At 42.1% G+C, this 25,039-nt stretch overlaps 1 protein-coding gene across 5 annotated transcripts in view; it reads left to right on the top strand.

Moving 5' to 3' along the window:
* Nucleotides 1–25,039, top strand: part of LOC134345314 (inactive N-acetylated-alpha-linked acidic dipeptidase-like protein 2) — a 1,001,093-nt gene that overhangs the window by 114,215 nt on the left and 861,839 nt on the right. The window contains exon 1 of one of the 5 annotated variants that reach the window (XM_063045778.1): nucleotides 490–860. The exons of the other annotated variants lie outside the window; for them this stretch is intronic. Coding sequence (XP_062901848.1) covers nucleotides 839–860 — 22 coding nt within the window. The 5' untranslated portion in view covers nucleotides 490–838. Of the gene's footprint in view, nucleotides 1–489; nucleotides 861–25,039 lie in introns of those variants that run through there. 5 annotated transcript variants of the gene reach the window in all.

The raw sequence follows: 25,039 nt of genomic DNA, 5'->3' as shown, positions 1-25,039 counted from the left end.
TTCCTGTAACTCCTGTCTATCACCTCCTGTCTTTCTCTAACAAGCCAACCGTCTTTGAGCTTCGGCTCCAGTTCCTTAATTTGGTCTCGAAGGAGCTGCATCTCGGTGCACCCGGTGCAAATGTAGCCATTGGGGAGGCTTGTCGTCTCCCAAAAATTCCAAATCTGACACCCAGAACAGAACACTGACTCTGTAGACATACCCCCAGTTCTCTCAAGAGTTTAATAAGAAATAAGGAATGAACTTACATACTTGCCTTGCCTTCAGATGTTCTTGCCGAAGTCATGTTGAGCCAAAGGCTTACCACTCTGACTCAGTCCACTCCGACGACCACTCTGCTAGATTGTACCCCTCTTTTATGGAGACTGGGTTTTTTAAGCTCTTTGCTGGACTTGTGTGGGAATGCTTCTACTGCATTCGCACAGTACTCCAATCAACGACTCTCTTTGAAAAAGCTTTCTACCTTCTTTAAGCTCTTCGCTTTAAAAATAGCTGATCTATTAATTGGTGGAAGATTTATGATCTCAGACAGTCAGCCATCACAGCATTAATTTTGGGTGTCCAGGATCTCTGTCCCTAGAAGCATTAACACTATCTGTATGAAGTCATGAAGTAGCAGGAAATAAAGCAGGATAAATGTTAGGGAGCAGTCAGGTTTGTTAGGAATAGTCAAGGAATGGCAAGAAGAATGACAGAAAGACAGGGTGACTAGAATATGAAGAAAGTTCTTGGCCCAAAATGTCAACTATTTATTTATTTCCATAGATGCTGCCTGACCTGCTGAGTTCCTCCAGCATTTTTGTGTGTGTTACTAGCTTTTCCTCTGCCTTTGATTTCTATGACAGATGACTTGATCACAGGTAACTCCTTGGAATATCTTTTTTGGGGTGTAGGAATTACAACAGTGTTTTGGAAATCCTTTGTGTTGGAAATCGTTTGTAATTTGGAAACATTTTATAAGAGAGAAATCTTCTGAGAGTTTTAAATGTGTTTTACGAATTTTATCTCAATTTAAACATGTATCGTTAAAATAAATGCACTGCTTTAAAACTACTCCGCTATCTGGAAGCATCTCCTCCTTGGTAGTGAAGGGGATGACTCACCACACAAATAGTGGATATTGGCAACTAAACCTGCTGTGGAGGATAAGCACAGAAGTGATTTATCCCAGGAAGAGTAGGCGGCTACAGTATAACTTCCCTTTTGTTGAGAGTACCTGTAGTTGTCTGTATCGGTTAGGGCTTACGATCTTCGAGTTCAGAACTTTACATACAGCAAACCCAATATCATCACAAGAGATCATTTGAATTAATTTTGGTGATCTTCCTTTTAAAGTTATTGCTATAGCATTTTAAATTCTCACTAGGATGATATCAACATTTTTCCCGTAATCTCTATTCCCAAAGAGACTTGTTATAGGACTAGTACAACCGAAGGAACTAATTAATACATTCAGGTTGGTTTTCGATTTGATTCACCAGAGAGCTAATGTTGGTCCATTGGAACATGCAGAATAATGCAGAGTGTTTTAGATATCTAAGCAACCAGGTGACAGGGCAGTACTGGGAGCTACATTTTATTTTTTGCAAGTCTAATCCATTTCTTATGTGTTGGTATACCATACGCTAGTATAGACTAGTTATCACAAATGATTGATCTTTCACTTGTCTTCAAATAACCCACATAATCATTAAAAAAAAAGCTTTGTCCTTATCTACTATTGTAATGTTGTCTTTCATCTGTTGCTGATTTCAGCAGAAATTTGCCATTCTTTTTGAAATGCACTGTTTCTGGAAGTGTCTGCCTTTTACAGTTCTCTGGATACTACTAGTACTGGAATTGTTAACTTAAACAGAAGTAAGTGAAGCCCAAGGGAGCTAAGCAAGACTGTTGGACAAGCTTTTGGTTTGAGGCAACATATTGCATATAAAAAGTTCGTTGTATTATTATCTGTATGCAGGACCTTGAAACTAAAGGAAATGTGTTTGCTGCCGAACTCTGCCCTGATGTAGAATTGGATAGGTTATGATTAACAGTGGGAACTTAAATGTGATTTCATAAGTGAAGTTTTATATTTTAAAGCACTTCATTAAAGTCCATTTGGAGTTATTAAAAGTTGGACTATTAACATTTGGTGTCTTGGACAATTTCTTTGAGTGATGGAGTTTAGAAAAGTTGTTTGAGGTACTTGGCTTTAAAAGTCATATTTCAACAACGCTTACAAATAAAATGCTCGAAAACAAAGATGATTGAAATGCTAATGATCTAGGCCATATTTTGATATTGTGAAGGCTGAAAAGAACAAAGAATTAATTCAAACAACAGGAATTCTGCAGATGCTGGAAATTCAAGCAACGTACATCAAAGTTGCTGGTGAATGCAGCAGGCCAAGCAGCATCTATAGGAAGAGGCGCAGTCGACGTTTTAGGCCGAGACCCTTCGTCAGGACTAACTGAAGGAAGAGTGAGTAAGGGATTTGAAAGCTGGAGGGGGAGATGCAAAATGATAGGAGAAGACAGGACGGGGAGGGATAGAGCCGAGAGCTGGACAGGTGATAGGCAAAAGGGGATACGAGAGGATCATGGGACAGGAGGTCCGGGAAGAAAGACAAGGGGGGGGTGACCCAGAGGATGGGCAAGAGGTATATTCAGAGGGACAGAGGGAGAAAAAGAGTGAGAGAAAGAATGTGTGCATAAAAATGAGTAACAGATGGGGTACGAGGGGGAGTTGGGGCCTTAGTGGAAGTTAGAGAAGTCGATGTTCATGCCATCAGGTTGGAGGCTACCCAGACGGAATATAAGGTGTTGTCCCTCCAACCTGAGTGTGGCTTCATCTTTACAGTAGAGGAGGCCGTGGATAGACATGTCGGAATGGGAATGGCACGTGGAATTAAAATGTGTGGCCACTGGGAGATCCTGTTTTCTCTGGCGGACAGAGCGTAGATGTTCAGCAAAGCGGTTTCCCAGTCTGCGTCGGGTCTCATCAATATATAAAAGGCCACATCGGGAGCACCGGACGCAGTATATCACCCCAGTCGACTCACAGGTGAAGTGATGCCTCACCTGGAAGGACTGTTTGGGGCCCTGAATGGTGGTAAGGGAGGAAGTGTAAGGGCATGTGTAGCACTTGTTCCGCTTACACGGATAAGTGCCAGGAGGGAGATCAGTGGGGAGGGATGGGGGGGACGAATGGACAAGGGAGTTGTGTAGGGAGCGATCCCTGCGGAATGCAGAGAGAGAGGGGGAGGGAAAGATGTGCTTAGTGGTGGGATCCCGTTGGAGGTGGCGGAAGTTACGGAGAATAATATGTTGGACCCGGAGGCTGGTGGGGTGGTAGGTGAGGACCAGGGGAACCCTATTCCTATTGGGGTGGTGGGAGGATGGAGTGAGAGCAGATGTATGTGAAATGGGGGAGATGCGTTTAAGAGCAGAGTTGATAGTGGAGGAAGGAAAGCCCCTTTCTTTAAAAAATGAAGACATCTCCCTCGTCCTAGAATGAAAAGCCTCATCCTGAGAGCAGATGCGGCGGATCTATTCCGTGCCTATTCTGGTATCTGTCCCCCACTTTTCCTTCGCTACATCGACGACTGCATTGGCGCTGCTTCCTGCACGCATGCAGAACTCGTTGACTTTATTAACTTTGCCTCCAACTTTCACCCTGCCCTCAAATTTACCTGGTCCATTTCTGACATCTCCCTCCCCTTTCTAGATCTTTCTGTCTCTGCCTCTGGAGACAGCTTATCCACTGATGTCTACTATAAGCCTACTGACTCTCAGATCTATCTGGACTATTCCTCTTCTCACCCTGTCTCTTGCAAAAACGCCATCCCCTTCTCGCAATTCCTCTGTCTCCGCCGCATCTGCTCTCAGGATGAGGCTTTTCATTCTAGGACGAGGGAGATGTCTTCATTTTTTAAAGAAAGGGGCTTCCCTTCCTCCACTATCAACTCTGCTCTTAAACGCATCTCCCCCATTTCACGTACATCTGCTCTCACTCCATCCTCCCACCACCCCACTAAGAATAGGGTTCCCCTGGTCCTCACCTACCACCCCACCAGCCTCCGGGTCCAACATATTATTCTCTGTAACTTCCGCCACCTCCAACGGGATCCCACCACTAAGCACATCTTTCCCTCCCCCCCCCTCTGCATTTCGCAGGGATCGCTCCCTACACAACTCCCTTGTCCATTCGTCCCCCCCATCCCTCCCCACTGATCTCCCTCCTGGCACTTATCCGTGTAAGCGGAACAAGTGCTACACATGCCCTTACACTTCCTTCCTTACCACCATTCAGGGCCCCAAACAGTCCTTCCAGGTGAGGCATCACTTCACCTGTGAGTGGACTGGGGTGATATACTGCGTCCGGTGCTCCCGATGTGGCCTTTTATATATTGGTGAGACCCGACGCAGACTGGGAGACCGCTTTGCTGAACATCTACGCTCTGTCCGCCAGAGAAAGCAGGATCTCCCAGTGGCCACACATTTTAATTCCACATCCCATTCCCATTCTGACATGTCTATCCACGGCCTCCTCTACTGTAAAGATGAAGCCACACTCAGGTTGGAGGAACAACACCTTATATTCCGTCTGGGTAGCCTCCAACCTGATGGCATGAACATCGACTTCTCTAACTTCCGCTAAGGCCCCACCTCCCCCTTGTACCCCATCTGTTACTCATTTTTATGCACACATTCTTTCTCTCACTCTCCTTTTTCTCCCTCTGTCCTTCTGAATATACCTCTTGCCCATCCTCTGGGTCACCCCCCCCCCCTTGTCTTTCTTCCCGGACCTCCTGTCCCATGATCCTCTCGTATCCCCTTTTGCCTATCACCTGTCCAGCTCTCGGCTCTATCCCTCCCCCTCCTGTCTTCTCCTATCATTTTGCATCTCCCCCTCCCCCTCCAGCTTTCAAATCCCTTACTCACTCTTCCTTCAGTTAGTCCTGACGAAGGGTCTCGGCCTGAAATGTCGACTGCGCCTCTTCCTAAAGGGTTAATTCAACTAACTTGGTCAGTCTTGCTACTGAACCATGCTTAGATTTGCAAATTGGGTGAGGAGAATTTGAAATATTTAGTGTACTGCATGAATATTGTTTCAGAGTGACTTTTTTTAACTATATTGGTGGAATTCTAAATTTTCTCAAATAATTTGATATTACATGTCAAATTGTATGATCTTGAAGAGTAATTGGATTTAATAAATTTTAATATCTCCCTGAGTATGCAAACTATAACAATGTAAATTCAAGTTAATTTTCATTGATTTATGTGGTGTATTACAATGAATCTCATCCTTGTCAGTTTTTGTTAGCTTTTTTCCCTCAGGGATGTATGTTTCATGCAATTACGTAAGTAAGTTATCAACTTTGTAATAAACAACTTTGAATGTTTTGGTAATTCTTTCAGGAGCTTTGCATTGAGCATTTTCAAAATTTCTCTTAATCCTAATGTATCTGATGATCCTTCCAATTAACCTTTCCTCCATCAGTGTAGCTGCTCTTTCTATTTGAAAAGGTGAATGGAAAAAGCAATGGGTGGAAAATTAAGATGCGCTGCAAAGTTACTTTTGCTGGTTTGGGTGGCATTTTGGTTTCAAGACCATGCCCGGTTCAAACCCATTGGTGGAGCAGGCATTCTGGTTACTGCAACGTGAAAGAATTGGTGAGCATGTGTTGCTAAGAAAAGTGTGAAGTGGTAAGATCATGATGTTGATCAGTGTGTAATTTGACTTGTGACCAGGACTGGCACTTTGGAAACTGATGCAATGTGGTTAGGAAAATGAACAGAGGGTAGGCTGCAAAGAGAGGATTGAGAGTTTTCTAGCAGATGCCATTTCCACTAGACTGTGCAGGAATCAATTCCCTTACACTGTGTAAGATGCCCCTGCTTCAGTAATTTCAAAACTTCTGCGTAATAATCCAAGGTAATAAAATTGTGAATAGGATGGGCCTGTGCGGAGTATTGGTAAACAAATGTCTGATGCACTCAGTACAATTGGGACACATTTTCAATATTAGTGAACCACCCCAGTAAGAAATTTACAGCAGTCTTCATCATTTCCAAAGACCCACTGTTTCTCATAAAAATGAAGCTCGCTGGCCTGCAAAGTGCTGAGATTGTGTTTTTTATATTTCAGATTCCAACATCTGCAGGTTTTTGAAAAAAAAATCTTTTGCCAATGAATTGAATTAGCTGGAGCTTGACTTCTTTGATGAATATCACAGGAGGGAATGGAAATGGATCATCTATCTGGCACTTCTGACTGATCAGCTCAATTACACCACATTCAAACAGACATTTCTAATGCTTTGTTGCAGAGTGACCAACACTGGGAATTAAGTACTCCAGAATACTTTTGTAAATGATCTGCAAAGTAGAAAAGAAGTTGAGATAGTCCTGACATTAACAAAAGTGAGGAAAGAATTTGGTTTAGAAAATCAATAACTAGGATTAGTTGGGGTAAAACAGAGAAATAGTTTAGGACAGAAAATGTTTGATAGGAGTTGTGTGTAGATCTACAAATATCCATGGAATGCACAGCATAGTAGAAAGGAATTTTGTACAATGAATGGCAAAAATACCTGCAAATAAGAAAACTAGCCATACTGACTATATCACCAATCATTTCCAGTACAGTTACAATAGTGTCATCTGTTGTGCAGAGATGGCAGGAGAATGGGATTGAGAGAGAATATGAATCAGTCATAATTAAATGGAGGATCAGACTCGATGGGTTGAATGGCCTAATTCAGCTCCTTTGTCAAATGGTTTTATCCAACAGTGCAGAAAAATTGCCCAAGTATGACCTGATCACACAATGCTGTATTTGAGCAAGGACTAAAAAGTGACAACTAACATTTGCAGTTCACAAATATTGGGCAACGATCATCTCCAGTAGGCCGAATCAAAGGTGGTGAAGAGTCAGCATACAGGAAGGAGATTGAAAATCTATCTGAGCAGTGCCATAACAATAACCCCTTTGTCAATGAGAGCAAATCCAAGGCTCTGATTATTGACTTCAGGAACAGTAAATAAGAGGTCGGTGAGCCAGTCTTCATCAGAGGAACAGAAGTGGGGAAGGTCAGCAACTTTTAAGTTCCTCAGTGTTATTATTTCAGAGGGCGGTTTCTGGACCCAGCATGTAGTTGCAATCATGAAGAAAGCACAGCACCACCTCTACTTCCTTCGGAGGTTGTGAAGATAAGGCATGACATCTAAAACTTGAACAAACTTCTGAATCTATATTGGGAAGTATATTGACTGGTTGCATCATATCCTGGCACGGAAACACCAATGCCCATAACAAAATATCCTACAAAATGTAGTGGACACGGCCCAGTCCATCACAGGTAAAGCCCTCCCCACCACTGAGCACAGCAACACAAAGTGTCGCAGGAAAGCAGCATCCATCATCGGAACCCCCACCACCCAGGTCATGCTTTCTTTTTGCTGTTGCCATCAGGAAGAAGGTACAGGGATTGAAATCAAATTGGTGAAACCGAAGGATTTGGGGAAGGGTAAAAGATAAATTGTGATGGTCAGTGTTATTCAGATGTTATTCTTTCTTTTTATATTTGCACAGCTGTTGTCTTTTGCATACTAGTTGAATGCCCAAGTTAGTGCAGTCTTTAATTGATTCTATTATGGTTTTTAAGGCAACAATTATACCAGTGTCTAAGAAGAATAGTGTGGGCTACGTTAATGACTATTGCTTGTTAGCACTCACATTGACAGTGATGAAATTCTTTGAGAGGTTGGTTATGACTAGACTGAATTCCTGCCGCAGCAAGGACCTAAACCTATTGCAATTTGCCCATCGCCACAATAGGTCAATGGCAGACGCAATCTCAATGGCTCTCCACACAGCTTTAGGTCACATGGACAACACAAATACCTACGTCAGGATGCTGTTCATCAACTATAGCTCAGCATTTAATACCATCATTCTCATAATCCTGATTGAGAAGTTGTAGAACCTGAGCCTCTGTACCTCCCTCTGCAATTGGATCTTTGACTTCCTAACTGGGAGACCACTATCTGAGTGGATTGGTGATAACATCTCCTCCTCACTGACGATCAACACTGGTGCACCTCAGGGGTGTGTGCTTAGCCCACTGCTCTACTCTCTGTATACACGTGACTGTGTGGATGGGCATAGCTCGAATACCATCTATAAATTTGCTGATGATACAACAATTGTTGGTAGAATCTCAGGTGGTGACGAGAGGGTGTACAGGAGCGAGATATGCCAACTAGTGGAATGGTGCCACAGCAACAACCTGGCACTCAACATCAGTAAGACAAAAGAGCTGATTGTGGGCTTCAGGAAGGGTAAGACGAAGGAGCACATACGAATCCTCATAGAAGGATCAGAAGTGGAGAGAGTGAGCAGCTTCAAGTTCCTGGTGGCAAGATCTCTGAGGATCTAACCTGGTCCCAACATATCGATGTAGTCATGAAGAAGGCAAGACAGCGGCTATACTTTATTAGGAGTTTGAAGAGATTTGGCATGACAAAAAATACACTCAAAAACTTCTATAGTTGTACCATGGAGAGCATTCTGACCTGCTGCATCACTGTCTGGTATGGAGGGGCTACTGCACAGGACCAAAAGAAGCTGCAGAAGGTTGTAAATCTAGACAGCACCATCTTGGGCACTAGCCTACAAAGTACCCAGGACATCTTTAGGGAGCGGTGTCTCAAAGGCAGCATCCATTATTAAGGACCTCCAGCACCCAGGACATGCCCTTTTCTCACTGTTACCATCAGGTAGGAGGTGCAGAAGCCTGAAGGCACGCACTCAGCGATTCAGGAACAGATTCTTCCCCTCTGCCATCCGATTCCTACATGGACATTGAATCTTTGGACACTACCTCACTTTTTTTTAAATATACAGTATTTCTGATTTTGCACATTTTAAAAATCTATTCAATATACGTAATTGATTTACTTTATTATGCTTTGTTTTATTATTATTAATATTTTTTCTCTCTCTGCTGGATTATGTATTGCATTGAATTGCTGCTGCTAAGTTAACGAATTTCACGTTACATGCCAGTGATAATAAACCTGATTCTGATTCTATTAGAACCCGCCTGTCCTGGCCGACCTATTGTCTCAGCTTGCTCCTGCCCCACCGAACTCGTTTCTGCATATCTCGACATGGTTTTATCACCCCTTGTTCAATCCCTTCCGACCTATGTTCGTGACACTTCTCACGCTCTTATAAACTTTTCGATGATTTTAAGTTCCCTGGCCCCCACCGCTTTATTTTCACCATGGATGTCCAGTCCTTATATACTTCCATCCCCCATCAGGAAGGTCTCAAAGCTCTACGCTTCTTTTTTGGATTCCAGACCTAATCAGTTCCCCTCTACCACCACTCTGCTCCATCTAGCGGAATTAGTCCTTACTCTTAATAATTTCTCCTTTGGCTCCTCCCACTTCCTCCAAACTAAAGGTGTAGCTATGGGCACCTGTATGGGTCCCAGCTATGCCTGCCTTTTTGTTGGGTTTGTGGAACAATCTATGTTCCGTGCCTATTCTGGTATCTGTCCCCCACTTTTCCTTCGCTACATCGACGACTGCGTTGGCGCTGCTTCCTGCACGCATGCAGAACTCGTTGACTTTATTAACTTTGCCTCCAACTTTCACCCTGCCCTCAAGTTTACCTGGTCCATTTCTGACACCTCCCTCCCCTTTCTAGATCTTTCTGTCTCTGTCTCTGGAGACAGCTTATCCACTGATGTCTACTATAAGTCTACTGACTCTCACAGCTATCTGGACTATTCCTCTTCTCACCCTGTCTCTTGCAAAAACGCCATCCCCTTCTCGCAATTCATCCGTCTCCGCCGTACCTGCTCTCGGGATGAGGCTTTTCATTCTAGGACGAGGGAGATGTCTTCCTTTTTTAAAGAAAGGGGCTTCCCTTCCTCCACTATCAGCTCTGCTCTTAAACGCATCTCCCCCATTTCACGTACATCTGCTCTCACTCCATCCTCCCACCACCTCATTAGGAATAGGGTTCCCCTGGTCCTCACCTACCACCCCACCAGCCTCCGGGTCCAACATATTATTCTCCGTAACTTCTGCCACCTCCAACGGGATCCCACCACTAAGCACATCTTTCCCTCCCCCCCTCTTTCTGCATTCCGCAGGGATCGCTCCCTACGCAACTCCCTTGTCCATTCGTCCCCCCCATCCCTCCCCACCGATCTCCCTCCTGGCACTTACCCATGTAAGCGGAACAAGTGCTACACATGCCCTTACACTTCCTCCCTTACCACCATTCAGGGCCCCAAACAGTCCTTCCAGGTGAGGCAACACTTCACCTGTGAGTCAGCTGGGGTGATATACTGCGTCCGGTGCTCCCAATGTGGCCTTTTATATATTGGTGAGACCCGACGCAAACTGGGAGACCGCTTTGCTGAACATCTACACTCTGTCCGCCAGAGAAAGCAGGATCTCCCAGTGGCCACACATTTTAATTCCACATCCCATTCCCATTCTGACATGTCTATCCACGGCCTCCTCTACTGTAAAGATGAAGCCACACTCAGGTTGGAGGAACAACACCTTATATTCCGTCTGGGTAGCCTCCAACCTGATGGCATGAACATCGACTTCTCTAACTTCCGCTAAGGCCCCACCTCCCCCTCGTAACCCATCTGTTACTTATTTTTATGCACACATTCTTTCTCTCACTCTCCTTTTTCTCCCTCTGTCCCTCTGAATATACCCCTTGCCCATCCTCTGGGTCCCCCCCCCCCTTGTCTTTCTTCCCGGACCTCCTGTCCCATGATCCTCTCGTATCCCCTTTTGCCTATCACCTGTCCAGCTCTTGGCTCCATCCCTCCCCCTCCTGTCTTCTCCTATCATTTTGGATCTCCCCCTCCCCCTCCAACTTTCAAATCCCTTACTCACTCTTCCTTCAGTTAGTCCTGACGAAGGGTCTCGGCCTGAAACGTCGACTGGACCTCTTCCTACAGATGCTGCCTGGCCTGCTGCATTCACCAGCAACTTTGATGTGTGTTGCTCTGATTCTATTATGGATTTATTGAGTATGCCCACAAGAAACTGAATCACAAGGTTGTATATGATGACACATATGAACTTGGATAATAAATTTACTTTGAACTTTTGATAAATAACCACATTCAATGATATTACCACTTGAGGGTCACAGTGTCAATATCTTGGAGTTAAGATTGACCACAAACTCAAGCTGATAAACTACATTAATTCTATGGCTAAAAGAGCAGGTCAGAGCTTTGGTATCCATTATCATGTGTCTTACCAGCTGATACTTCCAGGCCTCTTCGCTGTCTGGAAGGCACAAGTCAACATGTGATGGAATACTTTCCACTTGCTTGGATGAACACAAGGCTCAAACTGTGATAAGGCAACCCACATCATCGTATCAACCACTCTAAGCAGTCATCTCTCTTTGCCATCACCACAGTGTCTTCAGTGCATTGCTGATACTCAGCCAGCAACCACAAATCTTAAACTTTCCATCACCAAGAGAGACAACGGGAGCAGGTTCCGCTTCGTGTTAGCACCACCATTGTGTGGAAAAGAGTCATTATTCTTTTGTGGCCTAAATCCTGCAAGTTCCTGTTAACAGCACTGAAGAAACACCTTCACCTGAATGATTACCATATTAAGATGGTGGTTGGCCCCTTCTTAAGGGCAGTTAGCGATGGGCAGTACATGTTAGGGGGACAGATGGGCGATTCTGTGGGTGTGAAAAAGAAACAAGGATGGTAGTTTGCCTCCCAGGTGCTGGAGTTCGTGATGTTTCTGAACGCGTCCACGATATCCTGAAATGGGAGGGTGAGCAGCCAGAGGTCATGGTACATATTGCTAGCAATGACATTGGTAGAAAAAGAGAGGAGGTCCTGAAAGCAGAATACAGGGAGTTAGGGAAGAAGCTGAGAAGCAGAACCTCAAGGGTAGTAATCTCGGGATTGCTGACTGTGCCACGTGACAGTGAGTATAGGAATAGAATGAGGCGGCAGATAAATGTGTGGCTGAAGGATTGGAGCAGGAGGCAGGGATTCAGATTTCTGGATCATTGGGACCTCTTCTAGGGTGGGTGTGACCAGTACAAAAAGGATGGGTTGCACTTGAATCCGAGGGGACCAATATTCTGGCAGGGAGGTTTGTTAATGCTATTGGGGAGAGTTTAAACTAGATTTGCAGGAGAGTGGAAACGGAAGTGAAGAGGCAGGGGATGGGGTGGTTGGTGCACGAGTAGACACAGCTTGTAGGGAGTTTGTGAGGAAGGATAGGCAGATGATAGAGGAAAGATGCATTCAGCCAGATGGCTTGAGATGTGTCTGTTTTAGTGCAAGGAGTATCATTAACAAGGCGGATGAACTTAGAGCATGGATCAATATGTGGAACTATGATGTTGTGCCCATTACAGAGACTTGGATGTTTCAGGGGCAGGAATAGCTGCTGAGAGTGCCAGGCATTGGATGTTTCAAAAAGGAAAGGGAGGTAGACAAAAGAGGTGGGGCGTGGTATTGCTAATCAGGGATAATGTCACGGCTGCAGAAAAGGAGAAAGTCATGGAGGGATTATCTACTGAGTCAGTGTGGGTGGAAGTCAGAAACAGGAAGGGGGCAACAACTTTTCTGGGTGTTTTTATAGACCCCCCCCCAATAGTAACAGGGACATCGAGGAACAGATAGGGAAGCAGATTCTGGAATGGTTCAATAATAGGGTTATTGTAATGGGGCACTTTCTACAGAGGCACAATTGAGAGCATCCTGACTGGCTGCATCACTGCCTGGTATGGGAACTGTACTTCTTCCCTCAATCACAGGACTCTGCAGTGAGTGGTGTGGACAGCATCTGTAGATGTGAACTTCCCACTATTCAGGACATGTACAGAGATAGGTTTTACAGAGAAAAGGGCCCGAGGGATCATTGGAGACCCAATTTACCACAACCGCAAACTGTTAGAGCTGCTACCATCCGGGAAATTATACCGCAGCATTAAGCCAGGACCGACAGACTCCGGAGCAGTTTCTTCCACCAGACCATCAGACTGATTAATTCACGCTAATACAATTGTATTTCTATGCTATATTGACTGTCCTGTTGTACATATGATTTATCATAAATTGCACATTGCACATTCAGATGGAGACATAACATACAGATTTTTACTCCTCATGTATATGAAGGATGTAAGAAATAAAGTCAATTCAATAGAAGATTTTAACTTTCCTAATATTGACTGGCATCTCCTTAGAGCAAGGGCTTTAGATGGGGTGGAGTTTGTTAGGTGTAGTCAGGAAAATTCCCTGACACAATATGTTGATAAGCTAACTAGAGGAGAGACTGTACTTGATCTGGAATTGGGAAATAAACCTGGTCAGATGTTAGATTTCTCAGTGAGAGAGCATTTTGGAGATAGTGATCACAATTCTATCTTCTTTACCATAGCACAGGAGAGGGCTAAGAACAGACAATTTGAGAAAACATTTAATTGGGGTGGGGGGGAACTATGATGCTATTAGGTCGGAACTTGGGAGCATGAATTGGGAGCAGATGTTCTCAGGGAAATGTTCAGGGAAAATTTGCATGGCATTCTGCGTAGGTATGTTCCATTCAGGCAGGGAAAGGATGGTAGGGTAAAAGAAACATGGTGTACAAAAGGTATGTAAAATCTAGTTAAGATGAAAAGAAAAGCTTATGAAAGGTTCAAGAAAGTAGGTCCTGATAGAGTTCTAGAAAATTACAAGGTTACCAGGAAGGAGATTAAGAATAAATTAGGAGAGCTAGAAGCGGCCATGAGAAGGCCTTGGTGGGCAGGATTAAGGAAACCCCAAGGCATTCTATAAATACGTGAAGAGCATGAACCATGTGAGAATAGGACCAATCAGTGGAAACGTGTGCATGAAGTCAGGGGAGGTAATGGATGTACTTAATGAATATTTTGCTTCAGTATTCACCAATGAAAAGGTTCTTGGCAATTGTGGGGATGACTTGCAGTGGATTGAAACTTGAGCATATTGACGTTAAGAAAGAGGATAAGAATAGGTTGAGTGAATTTGACCTTTTCTCCTTGGAGCGATGGAGGATGAGAGGTGACCTGATAGAGTTGTATAAGATGATGAGAGGCATTAATTGTGTAGATAGCCAGACATTTTTTCCCAGAGCTGAAATGGCTAATACGAGGGGGCATAATTTTAAGGTGCATTGGAAGTAGGTACTGAGGGGATGTTAGGGGTAAGTTTTTCGCACAGAGTGTGGTAGGTGCATGGAATGCACTGCCAGTGACAGTGGTGGAAGTGGATACAATGAAATCTTTTAAGAGATTCTTAGGTACATGGAGCTTAGAAAAATAGAGGGTTACGCGGTAGGGTAATTCTAGGCAGTTTCTAGAGTAGATTATGTGGTTGGCACAACATTGTGGGGCGAAGGGCCTGTAACGTGCTGTAGATTTCTATGTTTTGTGTTCACTATTCTGTCAATATATAGATCCCTAAAATGCAATTTGAAGGAAAGATTATCTGGAGCAGAGACTGAAATCATCATTTGTGAAACCTAAGGATTTGAGGAAGGGGAAAAGATACATTATGATGGTCAATGTTGTGCAAATGAGATTGCCCAAGAACCTAATTTACCAGATGTCCAATCTCCTACTTCCGTAAATTATTTTCCCTTGAATTATTGAAATTATTCTCTTGGAAATTTGATCCTTCCTTTTCGGTGCTGGTGATTAAAAGCTGGGTTAGCTCCAAGAAAATGGCATTTGCAACCATTTCTGTGTCAAAACACACAAACCTTGAAACTTGATAAAGCGTTTGCTCTAATGACATGCTCTTGTGACTTGTTCATACCTTGTACAGAATGTGATGATATACTGTACAAAATTTATTTTGGAGCACTATGATGTTACCTGAACAAAATCCAGGTGTGGGAGAGGAGGTGATATGTGTGCACCCATCTTGGGCCCTAACTGGATAAAATGGCCTTCATTCTAAGATGCAACAATGCCAGCAAGCAAGTAAACTACATAATTTTCTTGGATCATTCCATCTTCTCATTGTACTGATTCTCTACAAGTAGCTTCTTCGTTTTCATGTGCAGCTGTTTCTCTTTTTCTTAATTAATGCTGAATTCCAAATTCTCAACTGCCTCCACCTTAAGCACAGCAGCAATTATTCTCTACTGTTGTCTCCATACACTGCTCTGATCTCCACGCACTGTATATAAGAAGTATCAGAGGTCCGAGCTGTTGCCATTGAATCAAGCTAATTTGCTGAACCAAGATTTCTCAATCCCAGCTGGGGAACTAGTAATGTTTGTGATCATCTTTCCCAGGTTAACCTCAAATCTGAAGATGTCAGCGAGGCCTTGATTACAGCTGAAGTTTGATGAGCTGGAAAGCAACGAAAGTGATAGAGTCTGTGCCATTTCTAAGCAAATATCCTTTACTCAGTCTAATTTGATAAGATTTGCTATTTAATTGATTTCTTGAAGGAAATTTATTGCTCATTTGATTGGAATTTGAATAAATACAATGAGTACAAGACAATTCATTTATGTAGACTAATACCTTTCACCTCTTCAATTACTTTTAACTGTATGTTGTGTTTCACTTTTGACTCAGCTGTGTACTCTTAGCTAGAAATGTTATCTTTGTGCTCGGTGTAGTTACAGTGAAACTACACTTTGCTGTTCCTTTGATGGATTAAATCTGTGCTTACCTGCGCTGGAGGGAATGTGCACTGAGAGTTTCGTGGGAATACCCAAAGTTGCCTTGGTATTTTAATCTTATTGTGATTTGAAATTCTGTACGTTTTAAAGAAACCCATTTGGCAAGGACTAGTGGTTTCAGCTGCCGTAGGTTTGATTATCTGAACACTGGAAATTGTTGTTTATAATTGCCAAGGTAGTTTCCTGATGTGAAAGATTCAATGATAGCAGCATGGTTACTACTTGGATAATCAGATAAACTTGGCAGTGTGTGATGTTGTCCTACATTAAATGGTTGTTTGCTGACAGCAACAATATCTTCAGACAATAGCTGCAATCCTACTGTTTGATGCTGTAATGGGTGGTTAAAACCATTGCTGTAGAGTGTACACATCCTTACAGCTCCGTTGAAATGAGTACGCATGAGAATATGGTATAGCTGCCGCGAGCCAGTTTTCAACTTCTGCCATTGATTTTTGCACAAGCTCTATATGGCTCCTTGCAGTGTAGCAGTTCTTTGTAGTCTGCTTGATATTACCTAGAGTGATTATCTTGGGTGCAGGTATTTAAGCCACAATTAATTTCTCTCTTGTTGCTCCGAAATTTACTGCCATCACTTGCCTTTCTGAAGTCTCTTCCTTTTAATGTTACTTGAGTGTTCTCTAGCTTATGTTTTACTTCTTTGTTATCCTTCTGACAATTTGTATATTTTAAATTCCTCTGATGTTATCAAGATTTGCTGATATGTTTCCAGTTTATGATACCATTTTATTATTTTCAATTTAATTCTGCCTTCCCCTTTTAGGAACGTTAAATTTCTTCAGAGGCAAAGTCTGATTTGGAATTAGCTGAAGTTTGTAGTCAGGAGGATAGAGCTGTTTCACTCTGTCCATTTAGGACTTGTAATTTCTAAAGATGTGCATTATTTACTTGTGAACAAGTTCACATCTCTGCTTGATAGTCATTATATACATTCAGAGATTCTCTTTTGCACAACACTATTTTAACAGATGGTTATTTGAGTTACTGTCACTTTCCTGTCAGCTTGAACCAGTCTGGCCATTTGCCTCTGACCTCTCATAAACAAGACATTTTCACCCATGGTACTGCTGCTCACTGGATATTTTTTGTTTTGCCCATTATTCTCTAGAGTGACTATTTTGCGTGAAAATCCTATGAAATCAGCAATTTCTGAAATACTCAGATCACCCCATCTGGCACCAACTGACACTCCATGGTCAAAGTCACTTTTCTCCATTCTAATATTTGGTCTGAACAACTACTAACTTCCTTGACCATGTCTGCATGCTTTTATGCATTGAAGTTACTACCACATGATTAGATGTGATTATCATTAGATTTTCTATAACAAGCAATGGAATAAAGTGGTCACTGTGTGCATGGTAGTATGTGAGCTTGTGTCTGCAAAAATTATCATGAAAACTACTACATTGTCATAAAATGCCAGCTGGCTTGCCAAAGCTTTAAACTACATTGATAATAATTGGGACTTAGCATTGCTTCATTCAAACAAATCAATGGAAATATGGTCCTGCTTCTCACTGAGAGCTGTTATTGAGTTTGGAGTATTAGGTTCCATCTGTTTAATTGCTTTGTTTGAAGCCTGCATTTTGATATGACGTTTACATTTAGTTCTTGAACTAGGAGATGGCAACATCTGTAGTGCAAAGTTTGAATTTCGGCAGGTTGCAGCTGTTCAGGGAATGAGAGTATGTGCACTGCAGAACCAGGAATTGCTGGAATTGGGAGAGATGCAGGCAATAATGTATATTAAAAAAAAGATTTGAAGTTTGTAACTGAATAAACATTTGTATTTTGGTTCCCTTTTTATATTCTCTCAAGCTCAGTTCCCATTGTGTTATTTTACACTTTTCTTGTAGCCAATTCATGTAGGGCTTTTACCTTTCCTGATCTTAATATTATTATTTACAACTATGAAATACTGGTTGGCATGTTATCTTAAAATTTTCTCCATCATAATGTCGCATTATGTGAGTAGTTAGATGATCCCACCATCTGTGACATGTTGCATTCTCTACTTGTGTGAGGCTCTTCAGCATTGAAATAAACTTAAATTTTGGAGAGAGTGATTCCACTACTTTCATACTATCAACAGTACGTAATGGTTGCATTTTAGAAAATATAATCATTGCCGAGAAAATTATCCTCAGTTAGTTTTGGAAAGCAATGATTTCTGCTTGCATTAATATTGTGTGCACTGCCTTTAAAATTCATTCTATTTAATCCAGAGGAGATGTACAATGTGATAAGCCAAATATATACCATGCATAACTATGTCAGCTAGGAATTAATTTCTTGGCTTCAGTGTCCTGTTGATGTGCTGACTAAGTTGATACTTAACACTGAAGAAGTTTAAAAAGTTTGAAAAGTTTTGTAGCTTTTGACTTGCATTGGGAAGAGCAGTGTTAAATTTAGTTAATTTGAATGTTAAGTCTTGCAAAAGAACTTGAGCAATGATTAATTTTCTGACTGATTAGAGTCTTCCGTTTTAAATCCAGGTTTCCCTTAAGCTCTCGTATGGATCTGTCAGGCTTATTGGTTGACAGTGCTACTATTGTAATTTTCAGTTCAAAGTATTATAATTACCTTTCAAAATGCTCCATTGTTAGTTGAAATGTGTGGGACTTTCCATCATATCACATACAATTATGATACTGGCAATGAGCGTATTATTAATTGAGCAGTCTTGAGTTTGTACCAATATAGGCTTGTATAAAACATCAATTTATTAATTATTTTTTAAAACATTATCAGTGAGAAAAGTTGATGCTTAAAGTTGTTTTAGGAGTCTCTTTGAAGCTGCTTCTTCCCATTCTTTGTTGCCCTCTTCTTTAATTCTGCAACTCAGGATGACTTTCAGCACTGTTCTGTGGGTTTTGATGACACCAGTATGATTCCTGTAATGCTGCCTCAGATGAGGCAGAAGGTGTTAAGGGGAGCAGCTTGCTACTCTTGTTTGGGAGATGGTGCATTCCTTCTGCTGTTTTTACCACCTTTTTCTTTTTCTCCCAAGAGAAGTTCAAATTGAGAAAACTGCTACTTCCTTTTGAGCAGACATGGGTAAGGGATTCCCGTTAGTCATTGAAGCTGCTGGGTTTATTTTCAAGGAGACTTTGAGGATATCTTTGAATCATATATTCTTTCCTTTTGTTTTGGTAATCTGTTGCTGACATTTGACAATGTAGATTGGAGCATGTGATGTTCACTTATATGATGTGACCTGCCTGTCAGTATCAGCTGACACCTTGGTAATGTGTGAATGTTAACTTCAAGGAGGATGTTGACATTGTCTGTATCTTTTCTGGCAGTGTTTATGGAAGATTTTGCAGAAGCAATGTTGGTATTAACTCTCCAATATCTTGAGGTACCTGCTGTTGGTTGTACATGAGAGTGAGATCACAATCGCTTAATAGACTTGAGGTTTTTTCCCTGGCTCTGAGGTTTTGATCTTCAAATGCAGACATGCCCTTCGACTTATGGGAGAAGAGACTCCGAATTTGTTTCTGAAGCTCCCCTCTTGCAAGTTTTAGGATTCCAGCAGGCTCTCAAGGCCTGGTTAATTCTCAGTTGGCCAGGCCTTTTTGATTGTTTTTGGCCCAGCGTGGCATAGAGGCCACGATGAACTGCAGAATGCTCACAGCATCTGGACTACCTTGTGGTTTACCATAATGTTAATAATGTGAAGAGACTTTCAGCTTTTCTACTGAAAAACAACAGTACTAGGTTGCAGAGAAAGTCAAAAAAATCGAGATGCTAATTGAACTCAAATGCAAGTTGTTATTTTTTTGGAAACTCAACTTCACATTGAGTGATAAAACACAGTTCCATTGGCACCCAACCAAAATGTTGCGAATAAAAGAGTGCACAAGATCCAGCAGTTATTGACTTGGGCAGGTTCATCAAAGTTTTCTACAGCCTGAATACTCAGCTGTCCACCCAAGTCAGAACTAAGAACAGAGGAATTTTTTTTTATTAAGGATAGAGAGAAAGTTAGTACCTATTGGAAGGAACACTTCAAAACATTCCCATCCCATGACTCTGTCCTTGATTCCAAATCACAGAAAACTTTTCAAAACCAAAAATAAAAGAGCACGCACAAAGCTGTGTAAGCAATTCCTAGTTTATAATAGAAACTGGCTTGTCAGAATGATGATATTGATCCATTTCTAGCGCAGGAATAGTGTGTTTTCTTTCTCATGTGTTTTAACTATAATAGTTTGCAAAAGTATATTGTTTTCTGTGAATTATAATGAGTAAGTATTGATTCACTGTTAACATATGACATGATAAGCAGCACACAATTTTACCTTCTCATAAGCAACATTTATATCAGCATCGAAGGAGCAAAATGGAGACAAAGGAGACTGCAGGTGCTGTAAATAGGAGCAAAAGAATAAACCATTGCAGGGTCCTGACCTGAAACATTGACTATCCTTTTGCCTCCACAGATGCTGCCTGACCTTTAGCAGTTTTCCTTCAGCATTCCTTTAGCTGAAATCCTAAAACTTGCAAGAGGGGAGTTTCAGAAACAAATTCGAAGTCTCTTCTCCCATAAGTCAAAGGATATGTCTGCATTCGAAGATTAAAACTTCAGAGCTAGGGAAAAAACTCGCAGGTCCATTAAGCGATTGTGATCTCACTCTCATGTACAACCAACAGCAGATACCTCAGAATTCCTTTAGCAGGTTGGTTTTTTCCTCTCAGCAATCTTTTCAGATTGTAAAGTTTTTGCTTGATTAATTTGTTGAGTTTTTGGTGGCGAGGTTATTGGAATGAATTGTAGAATTCAGGCAGAGGCAGCTGTCACAGGCGAGGCAAAGGTTTGAGAGGCATGAAATGATACAGTGCTGGAGGGTTGTTGGAAGCTCATTTCATTTTAAGAACAACTAAGGTATCACAGTTATGAACAATCTGGTGCGGCTTCAAATATTAATGGGAAATTTATCACTGGTGATGGAACAAAAGTTTCATAATGGAGAATGCGGCTGGGGTACAAAGGCTGAACTCCTGCCTCATCAAGGACCTGAACCCATTGCAATTTGCCTATCGCCACAATAGGTCAACAGCAGATGCAATCTCAGTGGCTCTCCACATGGCTTTAGACCACCCAGACAACACAAACACCCATGTCAGGATGCTGTTCATCGACTATAACTCGGCATTTAATACCATCATTCCCCCAATCCTGTTTGAGAAGTTGCAGAATCTGAGCCTCTGTAACTCCCTCTGCAATTGACTCCTCGACTTTCTAACTGGATATCCACAGTCTGTGCAGATTGGTGGAGAGAGTGAGCAGTTTAAAGTTCCTGGGTGTCAAGATCTCTGAGGATCTAACCTGGTCCCAATATATTGATGGAGTTATAAGGAAGACATAGAACATAGAATAGTACAGCACAGTACAGGGCCTTCGGCCCACAATGTTGTGCCGACCCTCAAACCCTGCCTCCCATATAACCCCCCACCTTAAATTCCTCCATTTACCTGTCTAGTAGTCTCTTAAATTTCACTAGTGTATCTGCCTCCACCACTGACTCAGGCAGTGCACTCCACGCACCAACCACTCTCTGAGTGAAAAAAATTCCTCTAATATCCCCCTTGAACTTCCCACCCCTTACTTTAAAGCCATGTCCTCTTGTATTGAGCAGTGGTGCCCCAGGGAAGAGACGCTGGCTATCCACTCTATCTGTTCCTCTTAATATCTTGTATACCTCTATCATGTCTCCTCTCATCCTCCTATCCAAAGAGTAAAGCCCTAGCTCCCTTAATCTCTGATCATAATCCATGCTCTCTAAACCAGGCAGTATCCTGGTAAATCTCCTCTGTACCCTTTCCAATGCTTCCACATCCTTCCTGTAGTGAGGCGACCAGAACTGGACACAGTACTCCAAGTGTGGCCTAACCAGAGTTTTATAGAGCTGCGTCATTACCTTGCGACTCTTAAACTCTGTCCCTCGACTTATGAAAGCTAACACCCCATAAGCTTTCTTAACTACCCTATCTACCTGTGAGGCAACTTTCAGGGATCTGTGGACATGTACCCCCAGATCCCTCTGCTCCTCCACACTACCAAGTATCCTGCCATTTACTTTGTACTCTGCCTTGGAGTTCGTCCTTCCAAAGTGTACCACCTCACACTTCTCCGGGTTGAACTCCATCTGCCATTTCTCAGCCCACTTCTGCATCCTATCAATGTCTCTCTGCAATCTTCGACAATCCTCTACACTATCTACAACACCACCAACCTTTGTGTCGTCTGCAAACTTGCCAACCCACCCTTCTACCTCCACATCCAGGTCGTTAACAAAAATCACAAAAAGTAGAGGTCCCAGAACCGATCCTTGTGGGATACCACTAGTCACAACCCTCCAGTCCAAATGTACTCCCTCCACCACAGCCCTCTGCCTTCTGCAGGCAAGCCAATTCTGAATCCACCTGGCCAAACTTCCCTGGATCCCATGCCTTCTGACTTTCTGTATAAGACAGCGGCTCTACTTTATTAGAAGTTTGAAGAGATTTGGTATGTCAACAAATGCACTCAAAAACTTCTATAGATGTACAGTGGAGAGCATTCTGACAGGCTACATCACTGGTATTGGGCGGGGGGTGACTACTGCACAGGACCGAAAGAAGCTGCAGAAGGTTGTAAATTTAGTGTGCTCCATCTTGGGTACTAGCCTACAAAGTACCCAGGACATCTTCAAGGAATGGTGTCTCAAAAAGGGCCATTATTAAGGACCTCCAGCACCCAGGGCATGCCCTTTTCTCACTGTTACAATCAGGTAGGAGATACAGAAGCCTGAAGGCACACACTCAGCGATTCAGGAACAGCTTTTTCCCCTCTGCCATCTGATTCCCAAATGGACATTGAACCCTTGGATACTACCTCACTTTTTTAATATATATTATTTCTGTTTTATTAGAGAAGATAATGAGCAATCCGGAAATGATTGTCTACAAACAACTGGGAAACATAGAGGCAATGGTGAAAGATGGTGTTAAGGTAGAGTTGTTTTAAGCTCGGTATTACTATTGAAATGAAGGTCAGATTTATGAGATATGTTTGTGGAGTGTGGCAATAAATGGGAGGTTGTTCACAGGGACAGGTATAATTTGAAAGGTTGGAGTCGAACGGCTCTTTGGTGGGAATAGGGATGAATCTAAGGCAGGATGAGCTGGCAAAAAAATAGAGGTTTCAGGACAGAAAAAGCTGTAGCTTATAGTTAGTAATAAAGTTATAGAGCCCACCTTGTCTGTCATTCTTTTGTCCATTTACATTAGTTCATGTATCCACATTATTCCATATCTATCTATGCTATGGCTGTTCTGGTACCTGGCTGACTGTCTCAGAAAGAGTGATTTTACCTGATCACGCTATCTTTTTTGGCAACATGCTCTAGATATAAACTACTGAAAAAAAGCCTGATAAAGGGTCTTGGCCTGAAACGTTGACCATAGAAGCTGCCTGACATACTGGGTTCCTCCAGCATCTTGTCTGTGTGCCTCTCAGATACTCTTTAAAACCCCTTCCTCTCACCGTGAACCAATGACCTCTTATTTTTGATAATCTTGCCATGGAAATTTATTTTGACTGTCCAGTGTAAGTATACAGTGTACTGTATATACCTCATATACTATAATAAAACCACCTTAGCTTCTTCCTTTCGCTCCAGGAAAAAACCAGTTACAATCTCTTGTATTCAAAGTCTTCCCATAGCTAAAACCCTACAATTCAGTCAACATTCTGGTGAATCTCCTGTGTGCTGTCTGATACACCTGGATTCTGGGCATGTGCATTGATTGCATTATCAGAATGAGAAGTCGTCTATCACATGGTTCCAAACCCACAAAAGCTTATTTTTTCACCATCACTGACTTAGGTAATGGGGAAAAAGTAAGATTAGGTGGATAAGTGGATTACAGTCAGTTGAATTTGATGAATGAGTGACATTACACACAGAGGGGAAGTCCAAGTAATGAAGCTGTACATGAAATAGATTCTGCAGGATGTCATTTATCTCATTATAATAGTATATAATTATAAAGATTTTTTAAATGGTGAAAGGATTTATTAGGTTTGATGTAGGGAGGTCATTGCCATAAAGGGTAATCCCAAATAAGGGAGTATAATCATAAATTTTGTGTTGGTCACTTAGAAATGAAATTGGGAGTCATTTTTGATACAAAGGAGAATGTAAATCTCGGGCACTCTCCTCAAAAGGATTAGTAATTATACATTTTGAACGATTAGAATCAGACTTTTTGGGTAAACATAGCTTGAGCTATTGAACAAATTAGATAATTAAAAATAAACCACATATCAGGCATGATACGATTGTCTTCTGTAGCAGTAGTTTAACGTTATCGTGGCATTAGGATGAAGGGTAATGGATATACACTGATAATAAGGACAATCCATAAAGCAGAAATTATAGCACATCTGAAATGATACATTAAAATGGTGCCATTTCACAGTAGTTTTATGTGATTTCCCACCGGCAGCAATATTCTGTCACCCATGATGTCCGATGATTTTAATGTGAGTCTCACAAATGAGCTTCGATTCCTACAACTCTGATTGCTGAAAGAGAAATAGCATTGGATAGCAGATTGTAGATCGGTGTGAGTCATTGGGAGAAAAGTGTTGAGAGGTTCCTTGTGGTTGGAAAGATCATGTTTGGGGAGAAGAGGAAAATATTTCTGGGAATGGATCTAATTGGAATGAGAGTCAAAGGACCATGGAGAGAATGCAAGAGCAGTTACTCTCATTGGCAAAAATAATTTAGGGGGTGGGAGAGATAAAGAAGGAAAACACAGAGTTGAGAGGTTATGTAACAGATGAGAACATCCCAGCAGCATTCAGCTAAGATCAGGCCATGTTTAACTAATGACAATATGGACCTCGATTTTGCGGTAGAGGTTTGCTTCATTGTGTAAAATCTTAGATCATAAGACATAGGAGCAGAATTAGACCATTCGTCCCATTGAGCCTGCTCCACCATTCCATCATGGCTGATTTATGATCCCTTTCAATCCCCATTCTCCTGACTTCCCATAACCTTTGACACCCTGACTAACCAAGAACCTAACATCCTTCGCTTTAATCATATCAGATGACTCGTCCTCCACAACCAACTGTGGTGATGAATTCCGCAGAATCACGACCCTTTGCCTATAGAAATTCCTAATCATCTCTGTTCTAAATGGAAAACCCTCAATTCTGAGTCAGTGCCCTCTGGTCTTAGACTCCCGCACTATAGAAAACATCCTCTCCCCATCCATTC

Source organism: Mobula hypostoma, chromosome 4 (assembly GCF_963921235.1).
Source record: "Mobula hypostoma chromosome 4, sMobHyp1.1, whole genome shotgun sequence".
NCBI classification, from domain to species: Eukaryota; Metazoa; Chordata; class Chondrichthyes; order Myliobatiformes; family Myliobatidae; genus Mobula; species Mobula hypostoma.
This window is presented reverse-complemented; position numbering and strand designations above follow the sequence as displayed.